This window comes from Schistocerca americana, chromosome 9 (assembly GCF_021461395.2).
Source record: "Schistocerca americana isolate TAMUIC-IGC-003095 chromosome 9, iqSchAmer2.1, whole genome shotgun sequence".
Lineage (NCBI taxonomy): Eukaryota > Metazoa > Arthropoda > Insecta > Orthoptera > Acrididae > Schistocerca > Schistocerca americana.
Genome location: NC_060127.1, coordinates 63428789 through 63453206, shown reverse-complemented (window position 1 = coordinate 63453206; position 24418 = coordinate 63428789). Strand labels below are relative to the sequence as shown.

General features: G+C 41.6%; 1 protein-coding gene across 2 annotated transcripts in view; it reads right to left on the bottom strand.

Moving 5' to 3' along the window:
* LOC124551206 overlaps positions 1–24418 on the bottom strand; it is a 128827-nt gene that overhangs the window by 5156 nt on the left and 99253 nt on the right. The window contains exon 6 of one of the 2 annotated variants that reach the window (XM_047126197.1): positions 19667–21658. In XM_047126197.1, coding sequence (XP_046982153.1) covers positions 19676–21658 — 1983 coding nt within the window. In that variant the 3' untranslated portion in view covers positions 19667–19675. Of the gene's footprint in view, positions 1–19605; positions 21659–24418 lie in introns of those variants that run through there. The other variant, XM_047126196.1, reaches the window with a different exon arrangement.

The window sequence follows — 24418 nt, the reverse complement described above, 5'->3', positions numbered from 1 at the left end:
TTCATGAGATCCTGAAGCTGATCACTGGACATGGGATCAAGCTAATGCCTATGTTTCACTAACTGAGCTGCGAAAAGCACATAATTATATAAGTGTGGAAAATTTGTCACTCCACTTTTAATATAAAATGTGCAATGTTTGTACGATATTACTGAATACTGCAAACAACATTGAGAACACGTACCTGAGAGATAGCACTCTGTTTGCCACTGCAAACTAACAGTTTGGCACGTCACATGATTGCAACGTAAGGTACCACATTCTTGCTGCGGATGCACGGTATAGGTTCAATATATGGTGTCTGTGCATTTATTCGCAGCCACACTACGGGCACACAAAGCAAGCCCCATTGCTCGAAATGGTACACAAATCAGTGTCCTAAGGGTGTACCGTCACTCGGCAATTGTAGAGGAGCCCTGATAATAGAATGAGGATAGAGACAATATTCAAAGTGTGCTAAAAGATGACTGGGCAGCACACGTTAATGACAGACTATGAGGTATATCAAAAAACCATGACTGGCTGCATCTTTCCTGTCAAATCTGCCACCAATTCTCACCTGCAAATGATACAGGAACCTATCGGATGCATCTGTTTGTTCATTTAGAGCATCTTGAATTCACCAAAATGCACTACCCAATCACCAAACACTTTAAGGATCAATCCATGATCATAAGAATATTTGTGAAATATCATTGGTCCCATGGCATACAGCACAATGGGCACATCTGAAATGCTGATGTGAACTTTGGTAATGAGTATCCAGGAGTCTGTATATGCCCTCGGTCACAGTGGACGTTTAGCAACCTTTGTTTGGACCCCAGGACATGTCAGGATACTGGGCAATGAACTTGCTGACAGACTGGCCAAACAGGCTACCAGTAAACCAACTCTGGAGATCAGCCTGCCAGAGACTGATCTCTGATCAGTCTTCCACCATAAGGTTTTCACGACCTGTGATACTGAATGGCACACCCTTGGTACACCTGATAAACCCCATGTTATCAAGGAGACAACAAATGTGTGGCAGTCATCCATTCACAGGTACTCTGTTGTCCTCTGCTGGCTCTGCATCGGCCATACTTGGCTAACACATGCTCACCTTCTCTGTTGCGAGAATCCACCTCGGTGTCGCTCCCACATGACTGCTGTCCACATCTGATTGGACTGCCCAATTTTAGTCGCTCTGTGGCGGACTTTTAACCTTCCCAGCATCCTACCTACAGTGTTGGGCAACAAAGATTCACATGGCTGGTTTAGTTCTACGTTTTATTTGTGACGGGGGTTTTTATCGCACAATCTAAGGTTGGGCATCTGGCCTTCTCTCCCAGGCCTCCACCCTTCCTCCATTTTACCTCTTCATCACTCTTTCTTTGCATTTTGCTTGCCTTGGTGTTCGTCTTTTCCCTGTGTGTTCATCTCACCTTGTCTTTTAAGCTGGCGATTTTAGTATGTTGCAGAGTGAGTGGCTCCTTTTTTATTCTTGTCATCAGCCACCCCACACCACCTAGTATATGATTTTAATACCTTCCTTTACTTTTCCTTTTAGTGTACATTTTTCCCTTTGGTTTGTTTCTTTTGTTTTGTCTTTTGGCATGGCTTCCCATTGGTTTTATGGGCTTTTACTTTCCCCAACTCCTTTTGGTAATTGTTTTACTTTGAGACTTGTTTGCTTGAGGAAAAATGGACTGATGACCATGTTGGTTGGTCCCTTTATAACCCAAACCAACCTACATGCATACATTTTTTAAAGACAGAATAAACCACAATTTGACTGTGTATTACTGTATTTATCTTCTGTACTATCTAGAGTTTGACTTTTATGCCATTATCGAGTGCAACGCTACAAGTTCTTAGACCAATGACTGTTACATCTGCAAGGCATGTGTTAGTTTTGTTTACCTGCTTTGGACTATCTTAACAGATATAGTTTTTTATGGACTATTAGATGCACTTTCTTTCAAAAAATACCCTCCAAAATTCATGTGCATGTTATACTCAAAATTAATATAAAAATGTCCAGTGTTTGATTTAAAATTCCTGCCAGTCTTAAAAATGGCCATATATTCAATGCTGTGCCCATCTTTCTCTATCTGGCAACACTGGACTTAACTGGAAGCAGCAGTGCATCACTGCAACAAATGTAAGTTGTGGGCATTCAAAAGCTTACTAACAATGTTACCCTTCTGCCGATCCATCACAAACCCAGAACAACACTGTCTACCCTATGACAGCACAATATTTTTGATAGTAGCTAGTTTTGTAACGGAAAAAAATAAAAGGTATTCACATGATGCGGGCTATAAATTGGAAGTAATAGCATATGCAGAAGAATATGGAGAGGCATTTCGACCTTCCACCAATAGAAATAAAACATTCACAGTTGGTGAGCTAGTAAAGAACTGAAAAAAAAAAAAAAAAAAAAATAAGGAAGACTAAATTTGCAAATAGAGGACTGAATGCAAAACGGCCAAAACTAGAAAATGAAGATTTTCAGGGATTTTAAAGATCAGTTCAGTTCTATAAACAAATAACTTCTTTTTCAGTCTGGCTTTGCAATCTAATAATAAAAATGTAATTTGTTTAAAAATTGCTTAAGAATTAAGGTACATATTATAGTCCATAACATCTTATAGTCTGTAAAATATGTTATGATGTGTTAATGGTCTAAGAACTTTTAGCATTGTACTCAATAATGGCATAAAAGCCCAAATATAGATAGCACATAAGATGAATACAGTAATACACAGTCAAATGGCACTTTATTCTTTCAAAAAATGTTGGAAGACTGTGGCTCAGCACCATCGAAAACATTGTACTCTCATTTGATTTCTTATGTCATATACTCACTTTCCATTAGGTTCCCGTTCAGACATTTACCATCAGCTCCCATCATGCAGTTCTTCACTGCTTGCTAAATAAGCCTCAGACATTTCAAACAATTTCTAAGTCCATAACTCCTTGCTGTAATTAGACACTCATTGTACACAATGATCGTTAACTTTACACCTAATCGTAGAATTTCACTGCCAATTTGTACAATTTTATTTTCAGTTTGTTAATTATATATTAGGTTAGTCTCTTCTTATTGATTTTGCTCCATTAATTTGTTCTGTCATTTTTTGAAGTCAAAGAGAGTAATACCGCCACAACAACAAAAGAAGTTCAGATGTGCCCTGGAAACTGCAGTACTACCCAGAATAGCTTTGGTGATTTATGGTCTCTTTTGCCTAATTCTCTCTGCATTTTCTTCAGTTTTAATTTGCTGTTCATGAACAATGGAAATGTCATAGTTTAAAATAAGGTCTCGGAATCTCTGGCTCACCATTACAAAATCAATGTGAATCCTTCCACTGTTCCTAGGCTTTTTCCACGAATACACTGTTTTTCACAATTCTTAGATGGAGGTTAACAATGAATAAATTATGCTGCATGCAATTTTCTATCAGGCAGCTTCCTTTCCCTCAGTCCATATTCTCTTATTATTTTTCTTTCTTCTCCTTTTTTGTCTATTGAATTCCAATGCCCCTTATAATTAAATTTTTGTCATCCTTAACAATCACAATAATTTTTTTTCAGCTTATCATAATTCTTTCAATCTCTGTCATCTACAGAGATATTTGGCATGCAAAATTTTGCAGCTGGGGTTAGTACTGGCTTTGTGTCAGTCTTGGCTCCGACTGCTGTTTGTAGTAGTTTACTCGCGTTCCAGTTTTCCTGTTTGTCTTCTGACTTACCAGTATTTGATTTTTTTGTTGGTAATCCAGTACTCTGTTGACCAGAAATCCTCCTCATTGAAATGACATGTATTCAGCAGGGTGCCATCATCCAAATGCTGTAATATTTTGACAGGCTGTATTGCAGCCAGCTTCAGAATGTCCTCATGACTTATCATCTGCTGGGCACCGTCTTGCATACCCCTGTTGTGAAACTTTTAGAGTAATTTTGTAAAAATGTTGAATGTTTCCAGAACCAATCAACCAAATTTATGCAGATTTTGCCAAAAATTATCGAAGTCCTGAATGGTACTGTGAAAGAGCCACTCTTCCACCTAAAATGATGCTGTGTATGTCTTAAACAGCCAAATTCAGGGTATGATAACCAGGTACAGTTACTGAATATAAATCTATACATTCAGTAGTGGACACTGATTATGCAGTCAATTTCACCTGAAGATCTTCCTGGAATGCCACCAATTCAGTTGAAAATATGGTCAGTAATTGTAATCTTATAAAATTTACGTCCACCAAAGCTTTGACATGGAACATAGCTCAAAGTAAAAACACAGTCACCTAATTTCACAGAATCTTCAGTACTTACAGGAAAAGGTGAAAACTTATTTACTACACAAATACCAACCATCCACTTAGGCTTGATTTTGCCATTACAGCTAACAAGGAGAGTCAAACAGTGTGGTGTTAACATAGAAATCCCATATTTTTCTCACAGTAAACCCTACGAAGTACATTCCAAGAGTATATTCTCTACAAGACATGTCTTCAGCTGAGCTCCCAGAGGTAAGCAAGCACTGGATTAATGTTAATATACATAACGCAACATAAGAGACCCATGTTCAGGAAACGAGTGTCGAGGAGCAGATGTAGGAATCCTGTGAGGAATTCCAAGTGAGGTCCTAGTGGAGGTGGCCTGCTGTTACCTTCCTCCAACCATTGATGAAGTGTCAAGTGCGTATCTGTGGGGAACAGTGTGGGTTAAACCCAGTGATGATGCAAAGCCTACTCGACTCTTTTAATTGCACCGAGGGGCCCGCCAGGCTTAATGCACCGATCCAACGGACGGGTCACGATCAACAGTGTCACAAGAAGACAAAAAAGGTGTGTATTTGTTAGGATATCGCTCTCTGCAGAGTTTCCCTGCTCGAGTAGCAGTGGGCAAACCTTTGACCCAAAATACAAAAACATAATAATTATGAAACTTCTAGTCCAGGACTGCCCTTACTGGACACAACACACTGTTTAAAAGTACTACAGCACTATACTACTCCTACCTGTACTGCAGATAAGAATACATTATTGTAACCACTGTTCTGCTTCATATTTTCTCCATAAACGGGCAGCATTTCTACTTTCTCTTAATTGGTATCCATTGTACTTGCACAAACTTTCAACTGAAGATGGTTCACTGAAATGGACAGAATTGAAAGGAAAATCAGCACTGGCTGTATTTTGTTGATTTATTGTCAGCAAAATCGATTTTCGGTCACTTAGTGACCATCCTCAGTGCTGTAATATACAATTAAAATTGGTAGGCATTGGTATCAAGCTATAACCACAAGCTTAGAGTGATCATATAAACTGAGCAGTTTATATGGTTATAGCTTGATACCGATGCTTACCAATTTTAATTGTATATTACAGCACTGAGGACGGTCACTAAATGACCCAGTTTATGTGATCGCTCTAAGCTTGTGGTTATAGCTTGATACCAGTGCCTACCAATTTTAATTGTATATTACAGCACTGAGGATTGTCACTAAGTCACCGAAAATCGATTTTGCTTACAAAAAAACAACAAAATACGGCCAATGCTGATTTTCCTTCCAGTTCTATCCACTATTTGGTCGTGGTGCACACAACACGCCATGGAGTCACCAATCAATGAATTGGACAGACTATTACTCACCACATAGATGAGGCACTGAGTGGCACAAAGGCAAACTGAAAAAGCTGTCCTCCAAGTGCTAAGGCATTACTGCAGATGGGCCATAGTGCCGAGAGAGGACAGCAGCCACATGTGTGTGTGTGTGTTTTTTTTTGTTTTGTGTACATCTGATGAAGGACTAAGACTTAGTCCGATAACTGAAACAATATATAGCAGGCTTTTTTCAGTGTCCCTGTATACCATCCAACACCACCTCAATTTTTTGCGCAGCAATCTATCCTCTTCACATGATTGTTATTGCAATGTGCCAGCCAGCCTGCATGTAGTATTTGCACTGTTAGCTGATTCAGGCAGAAGACGTGCTTCGTTGATGCTGCACATTTTCATGATTTTGACAGAGAGTAACTGATCCCAGTGCAGAAGTTGCCACAGAATCAGCCAAGTGAAAAATCTGTGCAATTTGCATATTTATTTATATGTAAAAGCTGACTCCAGAATTTTCCTTTGTGTGAGACTGCATGTGCCAGACCCTGTACCGATGTGTAGGTCTAGATTCACGTGTTTCACTATTCGTGTCGCTTCTACATAATCCACCACTGATTGTATCAATACTCATTTGTGTTGTGATATATTGCGAAATTTGGAACATTTATGAGTGGTGCAATAAAGCCATACTGTTGTCATCAATTGTAGGCTTAAACTTATTTGTGCTGTTTTACATTTTTGAGAACAGTAAAACTATCCTTGTTCAGAACAATCATTAATTAATTTCATTGTATAATTGTGTGAGAAATAGGTTACCTTTAAGAATTTTCAGATGCTTACAAAACTACATTTTTGAAAAGTTTCCTAAGTTACCAGTATGAGTGCTGTGGATTTCATAGCAAAAACAGCATTTGTGATTCACAGTTACTCACACAGAATACATCAACTCGAATTTTAGTGTATATGAATTCAAATAAACATACATTTTTTAGAATTTTTGAAAGTTGCTATTATCCTGGGCACAATCTAATTTGTAGCAAATCAGCATCTGTGATTTAGTTACTGTAACTAACACATTGTGTTACGTGTAGTTTTTCCTTCTCGAGTAATACTCATTATCTACATTTACAGTAAATTAATGCTATTTTCAATTTTTTAAAGACTAATGAACCTCAAAAAGCTTTAGAAAACTAGGTACCTTTTTTCTGGTGCCTTAATAGAAATATTGCTTTCTGTACTTGGTTCAATTCTTATAGGGAATTAGTAATTTTTAGCTCAACTGATACACTGCACCAGCCTGGAGGCCTCATTCAACATTTTGTAGAGGCTATTCCAGCACCCACAGAGGGAACAAGATGCAACCAACTGCAGATTGTGAAGCGTGTTGCAACAAACAATACCTGTAATCTGGGTCCAGAACTTTGATCATTCCAGCAACAGGCAACTAATATTGGGAAGACCAGCCTTGTGCATGGAGTTTCAACAAAACTCACAATTTACAGCATTTTCCCCAGAAACGATTGTGGCCCTTTGGTTCTGAGTCTAGTGAAAGGACTGAACCAGAGACTTCGTATGTTCCATGACAAACCAGGCTGCACTACACATCAGATGCTGCTACCCAGGTGGATGACTGTGTGTGAAGTGCACACTAAGATTTTTTTTGATTACGCAACACACTGTCCAGTCCATGGAATGACAACTGTAGGAGACCCACAAGTATACATGTAAGATCCAAAAGGATGTCCTCTACATGCAAGAATATTAAAATCCTTGTAGTTAAATGCTGCAGCATTTGTAACAACATTTGAAACACTCCTGAAAAGCAGTCCTCTCATTATACTAGATACAGAAAACTGACTGAAACCTGAAATTGATAGCAATAAGTTTTTGGGGAAATTTAAGTGTATACTGAAAGGACGGGCTAGTGGCAAATGGAGGTGGTATGTTTGTTGCAAATCTTCAGAGACAGAAACTGAATCTGCTTGCAAGACAGTTTGGGCAAGACTCAGTACCAGTGGTGGGCATAAAATGGTAACTGTATCCCTAAGACAGTCTCCACTCATTCGCTGACTGTGTAAGCTCAGACCTTGGTTTAAATTCAAAGAAACAGAATCGACAGTAATTGCGATATGTACACCAAATAAATTTATGAGGGATGGTACTGACTGTCCATGGTACACAAAACAGACCAGAACACGGCTACAGAAGCAATGAAAACAGCATGCTAAATTTACAAGAATGCAAAACCCCCAAAATTGGTGAAGTTTTACTGAAATTCGGAATTTAGTGCGAATTTCATTGGAAGATGTTTTTAATAGTTTCCACAATGAAACTTTGCCTCAAAATCTGGCAAGAAACTCAAAGAGAGTATGGTCATTTGTAAAGTAAACCAATGGCAAGATGTAATTAATAAATCCACTGCGTGATAACAGTGGTGATGAACTGATGACAGCACCACTAAAGTCGAGTCACGAAATAGGGTTTTCCAATATTTGGGGGGGGGGGGGGGGGGGGGAGATGATGAGGAGAAGAACGGAAAAGGAGTGGAGCTGGGAAGGGGAAAAAGACAGACAAGTGCACTGGCAAAGGCTGGCACACAAAAAGGTTAAGGTAGTGTGGAAAGGTAAGGGATAATAGGACAGGGGTGTGGAAACAGTTAGATGGACAGTGTAGGAACAGTATGTTACTGTTAAGTTGAGGATGGGATAGTTTCGGGACCAGAGAACGTTTTGGAAGAATAACTCCCATTTGCACAGTTCAGAAATGCTAGTGGTGGAAAGAAGTACCCAGATGGCTTCGGTCGCACAGTAGCCATTGAAATCAAGCATGTTACATTGTGTCACAGAGTGATCTGCTTTGCTCTTGGCCGTTCATCATGGTGGGCAGCTGGTTGTTAGTCATGCCCATATAAAAAGCCGTGCAATGGTTACAGTAGTGCTGGTATACAACATGGCTGCTTTCCTAGGTGGCTCAGCCCTTAATGGCATAAGATAAGACTGACAGGACTGGACTAGGAAGTGCTGGGCAGGTGGATCGGGCATTCCACAGGGACATGATCCATATGGCAAGAGGTTATGATTATGAGTGGCATACTGATGGACTAGGATGTTGTGGAGGTTGGTTGGGCAATGGAACACCACTTTAGGAGGGGTGGGAAGGGTCTGTGGTAGGATGTCCCTCATTTTAGGGCACGATGGTAGATAATCAAAGCCCTAACATAACATGTGGTTCAGTTATTCCAATCCATGGTGGTATTGGGGGGCGCTGTTGTCTAGCTGGCTCTTGGGCCTGGTGGGAGGGTTGAGGGTGTGTGGGGAAATGACAGGGGAAATATGTTTGCAGATTAGGTCCAGGCAATAGTGCCGGACCGTGAAGGCCTTGGCGAGATCTTCAGCATTTTGGGAACGGGAGTTCTTGTCACTTTAGATACACTGTTCCCAGATGGCAAGGCTGTATGGGAGGAATCTTTATGCGGAGCCAGCCACCAGCTCTTTCCATTCCAGTCCGCTCGCAGTTTTGTCTTAGCCCATCAAAGGCCAGGGCACATGTGTGTGTGTGTGTGTGCGCGTGTGTGTGTGTGTGTGTGTTTTCTTTGCTAAAGTAGGCTTTGGCTGAAACCTTTAATGTGTAACAGTCTTTCCACTGCACTCAATGATTTCCATTGTTTAAGTTGGAATGATGATGTACGTAACTTTGTGGGGAAAGCAAACCGAAGGCTGATTTACTGGCAGGACTCCGTACTCTTCTAGAGCAATGCAGTGCGGATGGGATCTGCTTAAGATAAGACTAATGGAGGACACTGAAAAAGTTCAAAGAAGGGCAGCTCATTTTGTATTATCATGATATAGGGGAGAGAGTGTCATGAATACGATACATGAATTGGGATGAAAATCTTTAAAACAAACGCATTTTTTGTTGCGGCAGGAACTTCTCGTGAAATTTCAATCATCAGCTTTCTCCTCAGAATGAGAAAATATTTTGTTGGAACTGAGGGAGAAAATAAGATAAATCACAGCTCACTCTGAAAGATTAAGAGTTAGTTTTCCCATACACTGTTAAGAGCATAATGGCAGAGAAATAGCTTGTAGGTGAGTCAATGAATCCTCTACCATGCACTTAATTGTGTATTGCACAGTTCCCCAATCATACTGTAATCATTGGTGGAGACTTTAATCATCCAACAATCAACTGGGAAAATTACAGTTTTGTTAGTGTTGGCATGTAAAAAATTACAAAATGCCTTCTCTGAAGCTACCTACAACAGACAGTTTGGAACCCCACTCATGATGGACATATATTGGATCTAATAGCAACATAAACACACCTAACCTGTCTGAGGATGGTCACATTGAAGCTAGTATTAGTGATCATGATGCGGTTATGGCAACAATGTTTACTAAAATACAGCTAAAACAAGTATAAAGATACATGTGTTCAGTACATTAGACAGAAAAGCAAGGGTGTCATATTTCAATGAGATATTTGAAACCCTCAGCACAGGGCAGTAGCATGTAGAGGAACTGTGGCTCATGTTTAAAAGAACAGTTGACATGCATTGTATAGACATGTACAGAGTAGAACAATTCATAATTGGAGGAACACCCCATGGTACACAGCCACTTAAAGAAACTTCTAAGGAAACAGACTACTGTATAATAACTGTAAAACAAAAGCATAGGACTATAGATAGAGAGGTGCTGAATGAAACACATTTGGCTGCCAAGAGATCAGCACATGACACTTGCAATCATTACTGGAACAGAATACCAACAAATGATCTTTCCCAAAACTCAAAAGCAATTCCGCTCATATGTAAAGACTGTTAGTGGCTCCAGTGACATACAAATGAGACAGGCACTGAAAATGAGCAAAGCAAAAGATGAAATACTTAATTCAGTTTTCAAATGTTTCTTTACAAGGAAAACACAGGAGAAATGCTCCAACTTAATCCTCGTTCCACTGAAAAGGAGAGCAAAGTAAGTGTTAAGTGTCAGTGGTGTTGAGGAACAGCTGAAATCCTTGAAACTAAACAAAGCATGAAGGACCAATGGAACCCCTATCAGTTCTATTTCTATACTGCATTTGTGGCCAAGTTATTCCCTCTTCTGACTATAATCTGCTGTACATCCCTTTGGCAAAAAAATAGTTTGAAGACAGAACAGGTCACAACCAGTTCCCAGAACGGTAGTAGAAGTCATCCAAAAAATTACCACCCAATCCTTGACATCTGTTTGTTATACAATCATAGAACATATTCTGAGCTCAAACACAATGAACTATCTTGAACGGAATACCTGCTTCAATGCCAGCCATCATGACTTCCAAAAACATCAACATGTGAAACCCAACTCTCACTTTTCTCATACAACATACTGGAAGCTTCGGATCAAGGCAGTCTGGTAGATGCAGTATTTCTTGACTTCCAAAAAGCATCTGGCTCCATACAACACCTATGCTTATTGTCAAAAGTACCATCATATGGGGTATCAAGTGGAATTCGTGACTGGATTGAGAGCTTTTTGGTAGGCAGGATGCAGCTCGTTATCTTAGATGGAGAGTCATTGTCTGTTGTAGAGGTAACTTCGGATGTGACCCTGGGAAGTGTGGTAAGACCCTTGCTATTTATGTTGTATATTAATGATCTTGAAGACAGTATTAATAGTAAACTCAGACTTTTTGCAGGTTATGCAGTTATCTATAATGAATTGTCTGAAAGAAGATGTATAAATATTCAGTATGATTTGGATAAGATTTCCAAGTGGTGCAAAGATTGGCAACTTTCTTTAAATGTTCAGAAATATAAAATTGTGCACTTAAAAAATATCAATATCAATAAGCCACAGCTGGAAGTGTAAAACTCATAAAAATACCTGGCTGGAACAATTCGTAGGAGTACGAAATTGAATGATCACGCTGGCTCTGTTGTAGGTAATGCATGTGATACACTTTAGTTTATTGATAGAATATTGAGGAAACGCAATCAGTCTACAAAGGAGATTGCTAACAAATCACTCATGTAACCCATTCTACAAAACTGCTAAAGTGTGTAGAACCCCTACCATATAGGACTAACAGGTGATATAGAACTTATACAATGAAGACCAGCACAAATGGTCAAAGGTTTCTTTGACCCACATGAGAGTCAAAGAGATACTGAAGAAACTGAACTGGCAGGCTCTTGAAGACAGACATATGCTATCTCAAGAAAGCCTATTTACAAAGATTTGAGAACGGGATTTGAATGATTACAGCAGGATTATACTAAAATACCCTACGTATAACTCTCATAGGAATCCTGAGGACAAGATCTGATTAATTACAGCACACACACAGGCATTTAAACATGCATTCTTCCAACACTCCAAATGTGAATGGAACAGCAAGAAACCCTAATAACCGGTACAATGGCACGTACCCTCAGCCACGCACTTCTCAGTGGTTTGCAGAGTATAGACGTAGGCGTAGGCCGTCTCTCACATGCACTAAGTGAATACTGGGTTGGTACCCATGTCCCGCCTCAGATACATGCTACGCAAATAATTACAATGCTATCTCACACTTACATATATAATTTACTCTCAACACAGAGAGCTGATTCCATCCTGGGGGGAGAGTGGGAGTGTGTGTCAATAGACCTTACATGTTTGTTCTCCTCCATAATCAGCAGCAATACTGGAAGCATATAGAGTGATCCACTATTGCAGCCCAATTTTGTTTCATTTCTGTTCTGTTAGAAACAAAGAAGAATACGAACCTTTTAAGAATAAGAAGTGGAAGAGAAGAGCTAGAAATGATAGAGGAATTTACCTATTTGGGAAGCAAGATTACAAGGGATGGTAGAAGCTGGAAAGTAACAGTGAGCAGAATAATACAGGCTGAAATTGCATTCAGTTTATGAAAGAACTTATTCACCAGCAGGAACATTAGTCTGGAAATAAGGGAACGGGTTATGAAAGCATTTGTTTGGAGTGTGTCGCTACAGGATGAGACACTTGGACAGTAGGAAACCAAGAGAGAAGACGGTTAGAAGCCCTGGAGATCTGGTGCTGCAAAAGGATGAAGAGGACCAGCTAGAGAGACAGAGTGATCAATGGAGAGGTGCTGAAAAGAGTACAGGAAATCGCATTTCTGTGGAAGCACATCCAAAGAAGATGAAACGAACTTATTTTAAGACACAGTAACATCACAGGGGTAATAACGGAAGGCGCTATTGAGGGGAGGAATCCCTTTGGATGCCCAAGGATGTCATACATGCAGATGAATGATGTTGGATACACTACATACACAGAAACAGAGAGGAAGGCAGAATGGAATATTTCTGCAAACCAATCTCGGGGTTGAACACTTCAGAGAGAGAGAGAGAGAGAGAGAGAGAGAGAGAGAGAGACTGCTTGTGAATTTGTTGTGTATGTGTTCTGTTTCTCACCAAAAGGGTGCTGGCCCCACGAAGACACTTATCACGGAAGAGGCTGAAGGTAACACTGCTGTGCACAAAGTGCTGAGAAGTACCACAGACCACATCACTGAGACTCCAGCTTATGATACGGATTGGTCTGACAGATAATGAAGGAGATTAATTAGAGGCCATGATAACCAAACTTAATCCAAGCACTGTGAGTGGGGAACGCTGATGTTAGGATGTTTGATGAATCCAAATTACAATGGATGGAACATGAACTAGTACAAAGCCATGTTCCTTGTGGGTGGCTTCACAGACAGCCATTATTGGGCTTCTACCACGAACAATCCTGAAGCTGCAGTAGATAGTGTGGTGTGGTATTCATGATGATTTATTGGTCCACAAATGTACATTTACATACACATCACACTTCACAATCCATCTAACAGTGGCAGAGGGTGCTTCTGGTACGACTGACTGAAGCTCTCTACTTTGTTCCACTCACGAATGACACATGGGAAGAATGATTACCGGTAAGCCTTTGTATTAGCTCTAATTTCACAAATTTTCTCGTCGTGGTCTTTCCGCGAGCTGTACGTGGGAGGAAGTAATTGTTGTCCGACTTCCCAGAACGCGCGCTCTCGAAATTTTGGTAGTAAACCTCTCCGTGATGCACAATGCCTCTCTTGTAACATCTGCCAATGGAGTGTGTTGAGCATCTCTGTAATGCTCTCAGTCTGACTAAATGATCCTGTGACAAAACATGCCGCTCTTCACTGGAACTTCTCTCTCTCTCTCTCTCTCTTCTACCAGTCCTACCTGGTAAATGTCCCACATTGGTGAAACCCAGCCTGGCATCTGCGTTTCCTACCATTTGTTTTATGTGGTCAATCCACTAAAGGTTACTCTGGATAGTTACTCCTACATGTTTTATGATAGAAACGTTTCCAGCAATTCATCATCAGTAGTGTAGTTGTGGATTTCTTTTCCTATTTATGCATATGTTGTATTTATTTACATTCAGGGTCAACTGACAGAGCCTGCATCTTTCATCAATCCTGTGCAGGTCATTCTGCAAATTTATATTCTCTTCTGGCACTGCTACTTTCTTACAGACAACCACATCATTCGAGAGCAGTCTTAAAGTGCTTCAAACGCTTTCTACTAAATCATTTATATATGCTGTAATCAGTAACAGTACGATCACAGTTCCTTGGGGTACTCCGGAAATAACCTTTACATCTGTGGATTCTGCTCCATTAAAAAGTGATATATTGAGTTCTGTCTGCAACGAATCTTTATTCCAGTCACAAATCTCATTCGATATTCAGTAAGCTTGTAAATTTTTTTCACTAAATGGCAATGTGGGACGGTGTCAAACACCCTCTTGAAGTTGATGTGCTCTCTATATCCCTATGGATCTTATGGAAGAACAGAGTGAGCTGAGTTTCATGAGATCTCTATTTGTAGAATCCATGCTCATTTTTAGAGAGGGGATTTTCATTCCCCAAAAGCATCATAATTCTTGAGCATAAAACATGTTCCAAAAGTCTACAACAGAATGCCATTAATGATATAGGGCTATAATTATTTGCAGCTTTCCTACGACCCTTTTTGAGAATGGAACTGACTGCGCTTTTTTCCAGTTGATGGGTACCCCCCACTGCTCTAGTGATCAACAATAAATTGTTGCTAGAAGTGGAGCAAGTTTTTTTGCATAATATTTGTAGAATCTCTTAAGACATCTCATCTGGTCCTGAAGTCTCTCCACAGCTAAGTGATTGTAGTGGTTTTTCTATTCCATGATCGGTTACCTCCATACCTGCATTTTGACGTCTGTACGATAATTGAAAGGAGGGACTGTGTTACGATCTTCTGCGGCGGAACAATTTCAGAAGACCAAATTCAATATTTCGGTCTTTTCTCTGTTATCTCCTGTATCGGTGCCAGCATGGTCACTGAGTGAATGAACACAGGATTTTGAACCACCTACTGATTTTACCTAAGACCAAAACCTCTTAGTGTTTTTACTCCGATCGGTTGACAAAATTTTACTTTCAAAGTCACTAAATCCTTCTATCGTTGCTCTCTTTACACTAATTTTTTGCTTTGTTCAGCTTTTGTTTGTCAGCTAGGTTTTGGCTTCTCTTGAATCTGTGGTAAAGTCCTCTTTGTTTATGTAGCAGTTTTCTAACACAGCTTTTAAACCTCAGTGGGTCTTTCTCATCTCTTAAGACTTCATTCAGAACATACTTGTATAATGCGTAAGGCTTTTGGTGTTTCATTCTCAGCACTGAATATTTAATGCTAGCTGCTCAGATACTTTGCAATTTGTATGCGGTCACTCTTGGTGAGTAAAAATAGTTTCCTATCTTTCTTAACATTAATCATATATCGGTGATGTTCCTGAGACATATTGAGTCTCACCATCTACAATGATGATGACGTAGGCTGAGGCAATGAATTAAAATTTGTGTCGGTGCCCGGATTTGAACCAGAGTCAATACTGAAGCGAGTTTAGAAGGTGAAGAGCAATGGTCTGATTGTGAATTGGAGTTTGTATTGGGGAGGGAGACATGCTAGGGTAGTCTTTACAGCTACGGTAACTGGAGAGCCAATGTAGTGCTAAGGATAGTGCTTCTGCCTAGGAAGCAGGAGACTCAGATTTGAATCCTGGCACTGGCAAAAATTTTCATTCACTGCTTCAATCCACACCATTATTGTAGGTTTCTTACCATTCCCTGATAAATCCATAGTCACAGCTGCCTAATGATCACTGATACCTTCCTCTAAACTTACTGTTCGATAAGTTCAAGTCCGTTTGTTGCTAGGAGGTTTAAGATGTTACTTTCACAAGTTGGTTCTCGAGTTATCTGCTCAAAGTAATTTTCGGACAACACATTCAGAATACTGTCACACAACTCTCTGTCTCTGCCACCAGTCTTGGCGACATGACTCTCCCAATCTATACCTGTCAAATTGAAGTCACCCCCTATTACAACAGCTTCATCAGGAAAATTATTAATGATAATTTGCAGGTTTCCTCTGAAATGCTCTATCACTATAGCTCCTGACCCAGGCAGTCTATAAAAGTATCCAATTACCATTTTTGACCAACCTTCGATGTTTAAATTACATTCAGAAACCGTGATTACCTTGCCAGATGTCAAATTCTTTACTGCAATAAATACACCCCACAATTGGCGACTACCCAATCCTTATGATAAATATTTCAATCTGAACCCAGTATCTCATTACTATTCACTTCCGGTTTCAACCAACTTTCTGTTCCTCATACTTTCTGGGTATTATAACCTTTGAAAAGTGATACTAATTCTGGGATCCTTTGTCAGACGCTCCTGTAGTTTACTAATATCATATTAAGGTTTTCTGTATCTCATCTGCCAGGGGGATAATTCCTCGAGAACATTCTTCGTGGAACAATGAATGCGGCAAGGTCTCTGCACGCACTACAAACTTTTGTTCACATCCTTGTTGCAAACTGAGATGATGTGGACAATGTGTAGTTTCTGCAGAATGGTGCACCTCCACATTTTGGACTGCATTCACAAGAATAATTTGAAAATGCTTTTTCAGGCTGTGTTTTTGGACACCACAGAAATGTTGAGCAGCCACCAATGCGTACAGGCATGATCCTATCAGATTTCTTTCTGTGGGGTATCTGAAATAGAAAATGCACACCAGAAAACCACCTGATTTGAACAATTTCATATCAGTGCTTAGAGATAAGTGTGTGTGTGCATTGCAAATGATATGTTGTTGGTCAGCAATGATGCACTTTGACGGCAGTGGTGTGCTACTATTAGCTGGTGTCTGTGTTAAAATGTGAACAGTTACATTGTGTTGTGAATAATGGAGGTAATTTGTACACAAGAGGTAAATTCGTAAACACTTTGTGACACAAATGACATCTAGAGGGGGAAAGGGGGCGGGGGATGACATCAGGATAAATGGTACGAAACACAGACGAAACACAGATACTACTCTCTCCACAAGGGTGTCAATTGCTATGACAAGCTTCACACCGGAGTAAATATGTGGTGGAGCTGTTTTTAGCATGTTCTCCATAGGGGACTCAAGGCTGTGTTGTTCAATTACTGAAGAAGGTATATGTTTCACAACACCATTCATGTCCAGAAATTTCACGTGAAACAAGACAGGCTCAAGGAACACTGATTTCACTAACAAACAAAATGTCTTAACAATCCAGAGGATGCTGCAGTTCTTTCTTGGGTCTCTTTTTTCTCTCTCTCAAAACAATGAAACTTACTTTTTGATGGCACTTTTACTGTTTGGCATCAGGGCTGTCACAGCTATTTCCACAATTACACTCACTCCTCTGTTTACCATACAGTGTTAAAAACCATTGACTGTCAACTACACTCCTGGAAATGGAAAAAAGAACACATTGACACCGGTGTGTCAGACCCACCATACTTGCTCCGGACACTGCGAGAGGGCTGTACAAGCAATGATCACACGCACGGCACAGCGGACACACCAGGAACCACGGTGTTGGCCGTCGAATGGCGCTAGCTGCGCAGCATTTGTTCACCGCCGCCGTCAGTGTCAGCCAGTTTGCCGTGGCATACGGAGCTCCATCGCAGTCTTTAACACTGGTAGCATGCCGCGACAGCGTGGACGTGAACCGTATATGCAGTTGACGGACTTTGAGCAAGGGCGTATAGTGGGCATGCGGGAGGCCGGGTGGACGTACCGCCGAATTGCTCAACACGTGGGGCGTGAGGTCTCCACAGTACATCGATGTTGTCGCCAGTGGTCGGCGGAAGGTGCACGTGCCCGTCGACCTGGGACCGGACCGCAGCGACGCATGGATGCACGCCAAGACCGTAGGATCCTACGCAGTGCCGTAGGGGACCGCACCGCCACTTCCCAGCAAATTAGGGACACCGTTGCTCCTGGGGTATCGGCGAGGACCATTCGCAACCGTCTCCAAGAAGCTGGGCTACGGTCCCGCACACCGTTAGGCCGTCTTCCGCTCACGCCCCAACATCGTGCAGCCCGCCTCCAGTGGTGTCGCGACAGGCGTGAATGGAGGGACGAATGGAGACGTGTCGTCTTCAGCGATGAGAGTCGCTTCTGCTTTGGTGCCAATGATGGTCGTATGCGTGTTTGGCGCCGTGCAGGTGAGCGCCACAATCAGGACTGCATACGACCGAGGCACACAGGGCCAACACCCGGCATCATGGTGTGGGGAGCGATCTCCTACACTGGCCGTACACCACTGGTGATCGTCGAGGGGACACTGAATAGTGCACGGTACATCCAAACCGTCATCGAACCCATCGTTCTACCATTCCTAGACCGGCAAGGGAACTTGCTGTTCCAACAGGACAATGCACGTCCGCATGTATCCCGTGCCACCCAACGTGCTCTAGAAGGTGTAAGTCAACTACCCTGGCCAGCAAGATCTCCGGATCTGTCCCCCATTGAGCATGTTTGGGACTGGATGAAGCGTCGTCTCATGCGGTCTGCACGTCCAGCACGAACGCTGGTCCAACTGAGGCGCCAGGTGGAAATGGCATGGCAAGCCGTTCCACAGGACTACATCCAGCATCTCTACGATCGTCTCCATGGGAGAATAGCAGCCTGCATTGCTGCGAAAGGTGGATATACACTGTACTAGTGCCGACATTGTGCATGCTCTGTTGCCTGTGTCTATGTGCCTGTGGTTCTGTCAGTGTGATCATGTGATGTATCTGACCCCAGGAATGTGTCAATAAAGTTTCCCCTTCCTGGGACAATGAATTCACGGTGTTCTTATTTCAATTTCCAGGAGTGTATTAGCCAGCAGACAGTGAGAAACACTTGTACAAAAACAAGTTAACAACTTTATTAGATCAAAAATTCAACATTTTACTACATAATGAGATCTCATCAACAGCAAAAATAAATTATTCTTACAACAGAACATTGATATATTGTTACACTGTTCTTTGCATAAATTTTTAAACACCACATACGTCATACAAAAAGAAGGCTAAATGGGCACAAATTGCTGTTCTATATTGCACCATTCCGTTCATTTCATTGCATGTAAGGGAACTCTTGGGAAGAACACGAAGTCTACACAAGAGAAAACGTCACACCACTAAGGCAGTCAGCAATGAATGTAATACAATGTACTCATCAAGCAGTCCATCTCTCTCTCTCTCTCTCTCTCTCTCTCTCTCTCTCTCTCTCTCTCTCTCACATACGTTTTCCAAATTATCAATCTGCATCTTTTATGTGCCATGAGCTCTATGCTTCATACATTTTAAAGATGCATATCTGAAAAACTGTTATGTGGGTGTCCGATCATTTGCTACATAGGCCAGAATAATGTGCCTTTACTAGCCACTTTTCACCAGATAGGAGAAAGAAACACACATCCACTAATTTGAAAGTGACTGCACAGAAGAATGTGAACCTGTATTCAGCTGGCAGTAACAGAAAATTAACAAAAAGCTCTTTGAGAGTTGCAATGCCAAAAGCACTATACTACTAGCACTGTGTTTCACTAGTACGACAAGTCTAGCATTCTGCAACATTGCACTTTATGGGATTTTAATTTCCACACACACACACACACACACACACACACACACACACACACACACACACACACACATATCTTACCTCACATTTTCAACATCCTTTGAACAAGCGTAGCACGTTCATCACTTTACAATTACATAGAGGACAACGTTTTGTAGTTTTCCACACTCTCACTGTGCATTTATAGCAACAGCACATATGTGCATATTTCGAATGCACAAAAATTCCATCCAGTGATCTTGAATAACACGTCATACATTTATCGACATCAACAATGGGCTTTTCTTTTGGAACGTCACTCTTTGAAATGAAGCAGAGATCAGTCTGAGTTTTCACAGAGCGCAGTTCACAGACACTTCCCTTACTGGAATGCTGCACATAGTCAACCTCATCAACAATCCGACTTATGTGTTGCTGCCCAGTGTCCACTTCATCAACACCCTGACTCACAGAAGGCCAAACAGCATCAACTTTATCAACACCCCAACTTGTGCAAGGGCACGCAGAGTCAACTTCATTAACACTTTGACTCATGGAAGGTCGCACAGAGTCAATTTCATCAGCATCCTGACTCGCGGAAGGCCGCACAGAGTCAATTTCATCAACACCCTGACTCGTGGAAGGATGCACAGCGTCGACTTCATCGACACCCTGACTCGTGGAAGGATGCACAGCGTCGACTTCATCGACACCCTGACTCGTGGAAGGATGCACAGTGTCGACTTCATCGACACCCTGACTCGTGGAAGGATGCACAGTGTCGACTTCATCGACACCCTGACTCGTGGAAGGATGCACAGTGTCGACTTCATCGACACCCTGACTCGTGGAAGGATGCACAGTGTCGACTTCATCGACACCCTGACTCGTGGAAGGATGCACAGCGTCGACTTCATCGACACCCTGACTCGTGGAAGGATGGTCAGCGTCGACTTCATCGACACCCTGACTCGTGGAAGGATGGTCAGCGTCGACTTCATCGACACCCTGACTCGTGGAAGGATGGTCAGCGTCGACTTCATCGACAGCCTGACTCGTGGAAGGATGGTCAGCGTCGACTTCATGGACACCCTGACTCGTGGAAGGATGCACAGCGTCGACTTCATCGACACCCTGACTCGTGGAAGGATGCACAGCGTCGACTTCATCGACACCCTGACTCGTGGAAGGATGCACAGCATCGACTTCGTCAACACCCTGACTTGTGGAAGGATGCACAGCGTCGACTTCGTCAACACCCTGACTCGTGGAAGGATGCACAGCGTCAACTTCATCAACACCCTGACTCATGGAAGGATGCACAGCGTCGACTTCATCAACACCCTGAACAGTCGAAGGATGCACAGTGTCAACTTCATCAACACCCTGACTCATGGAAGGATTCACAGTGTTAACTTCATCAACACATTGATTCATGTAAGGCTCCACAGCATCAACTTTATCCACACTTCTATACAAAGTCCGCACAGCATGAACAGCTCTTTGAACATCTCGACATGATGTCTGTGATGATGAGTCAATTTGACTGCTGTCTTGATGTAAATTATTTGACTGTGAGGCAATCACACAAGCTTCTCGACGTGCGACACGTGCTAACAAATCGACTACATCAACACTTTGTCTCAAGTCAAGTCCCAGTGAGCTGACTTTCAAACTGTGCTCTCTGGTGCTGGAGAGCTTGATGCCATGGAATTCCCGAGTATCGGCACCAGAGTCTGGACTCAGGCTGGAGTCACTGTCTTTGCCACTTGCCGGCAGGGCAGAGGCAACTGTGCTCTGACTACAGGCCACGCCACTGCTCTGGCTGCAAGCTACACCGCTGTCCCTGTTCTCCTGGGAACACAATTCCAGTTTTACTCCACTAAAAGCTATTGGTGATGTTTTCAAATCATCACAGCTTTTAAAAGTGTCTCTGAACATCGTACTGTTGGGCTGAAATTTGTTTGTGCTTGTAGTCCTCTCACTGACTACCTTCATAGCTATGGAATTCCTCGCAGTGGCCACTCCCTTTGAGCTCTTCCTCTTTCTTCTCTTCCTCGGTTTCACCCGTGGCTGGTACATGTCCCGCCTCACCTAGAATAAAGAGAAAATTAATTGGTCGATTTAAAATTTTTGCTGTTTCAGATTTTGAGGTCTTTTTATAGCAACTTAAACATCACAATTCTAAAAAGGAACCCCATATAGTCATATCACATATCATTTCTTTAAAAATTAGTACCTTCAATTTTTTTTATTTTACTGTTTTTTGTGTGAGCATGAATCATTACAACAATGCCATCTACTGGAATACATCTACTTAAAGGAACTAGTTGACTGTTTTAAGATGGATGACAGCACATACTAAGCTGCTTAAGACTATTTTTTGTTGTGAATGCATTTATACAAGCAGTAATAATTGTTCCAAAAAGTAAGAAATTAATAAACAAGGCCAACCATTTTGTTATCTATCATATGTAACTCAACACTGTGTAATGCAAAGGATGAATTGTGTAAATAATTCAAATTAAAATAACTTATAGGAAGGCAGCAAAGTGACCATCACAACCGCCGATAATTTGACAGGTGCGCACCCAGTTATTTTCGAGGTAAAATTGCAGCAAGTAAGCGCTGTGCAATGGAATTTAAAACCTCAGCGTACAGAGCAATTCCTGAAAGGTAACACAAACGTGCACAGGTGACACCTCTGCCACCCCCCCCCACCCCACCCCCCCCACCCACTCACAAGTCAGAAGTTGTCAATAGTGAAAATTAATAACCACCATGGGATTAGGTAGCTTTAAACCTGTCCCTCTGTTTTTTGAAACGGGAGACAGCAGGATTCCATACAGAATGTAAGTGAAAACATGGAGCAGCAGTATTGTTTTTTGATAAGGGGGAGAACACAATTCCATGCAGAATTTAAGCAAAAACCTCTATCTCTATATATATAATTTAATGTTAACTGTTTGCTTAATAATTCCACCGCACTAGCTGGAAGTGCAGGCTAGAACCACCGTATTGTTATATTCCATAGGACGACTGGCACCAAGACAATGTCCTGTAATAGCAGAATTGCTCGGCTGTTGAAAGTGTGTGTGTGTGTGTGTGTGTGTGTGTGTGTGTGTGTGTGTGTGTGAGGCACATAGGATTAGTTATGATCAGAAGACCAGTCATCCACAGTCCTGAAAATCTGACCAATATATGACGTGCCACAACTGTAAGGAATATGAGAGGCACTCACCTCATGCAAACTGAGGTCATCTTTAATGGGACCTAAAAGGACCCTAATCTTAGGTGGTGGTCGAGAAACACATTTCACATCTTATTTTCATAAAACACGACCAGTCCTGTTGGAAATGCTCCCTGCATAAGGCAGAAAGGCATTACACCTTGGTACCAACTCGGTATTATCATCACCCACCTGGTGCACTGCTGGTCGATAGCACAAAGCACATCTGATCTGTCTTTCACTATATACATTCTGATGCAAGGTGACCTCAAGATGGGCTAACTCAGCTGACAAACTCTCAGGGTCTGAAATGATGTGGGTCCTGTGAACCAAGTTACGAAGTACCCATTAGTGCTGAGCTGTATGGTGACAGCTATAATCTTGCAGATAAATTTCAGTGTGAGTAGGCTTCCTACACACAACATGTCTTAACATACCATCAACCTCCCTCCCGACCAACACATCATGAAAGAGGAGGTAGCCATTCTTTTCCACCTCCATCGTGAAATGAATATTCAGGTGTTCTAAGAAGTTGTTCAAATTCTCACTGCCATGATGTCAAACACAAGTATTGTCCAAATATCTGATAAATTGCAGGTATCAATGCCACTGACTCCACAGCATATTCCTTGAACTCTCCCATTAACAAATTTGCCATAACAGGTGTTAACTTCCATTTAGTTTTTATTCAATGACCAGTACTATGAGCAGACAAATGGAGTTGTGATGGGAAGCAAACTATCACCTATTATTGCAAATTTGTTTATCGAGGTCTTTCAGCAATGTGCCTTGGAATTGGCACACTGAATTATAATTTATTATTACTTTTTCAGATGTGTTGACGATACTTTTGCTGTTTGGCGTCATGGCAGTGAGAACATGAACAACCTTTTAGAATGCCTGAAATCAATCCACCTAAATATTTGTTTCACGATGGAGATGGAAAAGTAACGGCTGCCTTCGCTTTCTAGATGTGCTGGTCGGGGGAAAGTTGATGGTACATTAAGACATGCTTTGTATAGGAAGCCTACTCTCACTGGCTTTTATCTGCAGGATGATATTTGTCACCATGGAGCTCAGCATAAAGGGGTACTTCGTAACTTGGTTCACAGAGCCCACATCATTTCAGAACATGAGAATTTGTCAGTTGAGTTAACCCATCTCGAGGTCACTTTTCATCGGAATGGATATCTACATCTACATCTATACTCTGCAAACCACCGTGAGGTGCAGGCAGAGGGCACGTCTCATTGTACCAGTAATTTGTCTTCACGATCCCTGTGTGAGCAATATGTAGGGGTTTTTAGCATATTCCTGAAGTAATCATCTGAATCCAGTTCTTGAAAAGTTTTTGTTGATATTCTCGGGACAATTTATGTCTCTCTTCAAGCGTCTTCCAGTTCAGTTCTTTCAGTATTTCTGTGACACTCTCCCACAGATTAAAGAAACCTGTTACTATTTGTACTGCCCTTCTCTGTATCCATTCAAGCCCTCTGTTAGTCCTATCTGGCACAGGTCCAATACACTTAAGCAATATTCTAGGATGGCTCACATGAGTGATTTGTTAGCAATCTCCTTTGTACACCAATTGCATTTCCCCAGTATTTTACTAATGAACCAAAGTC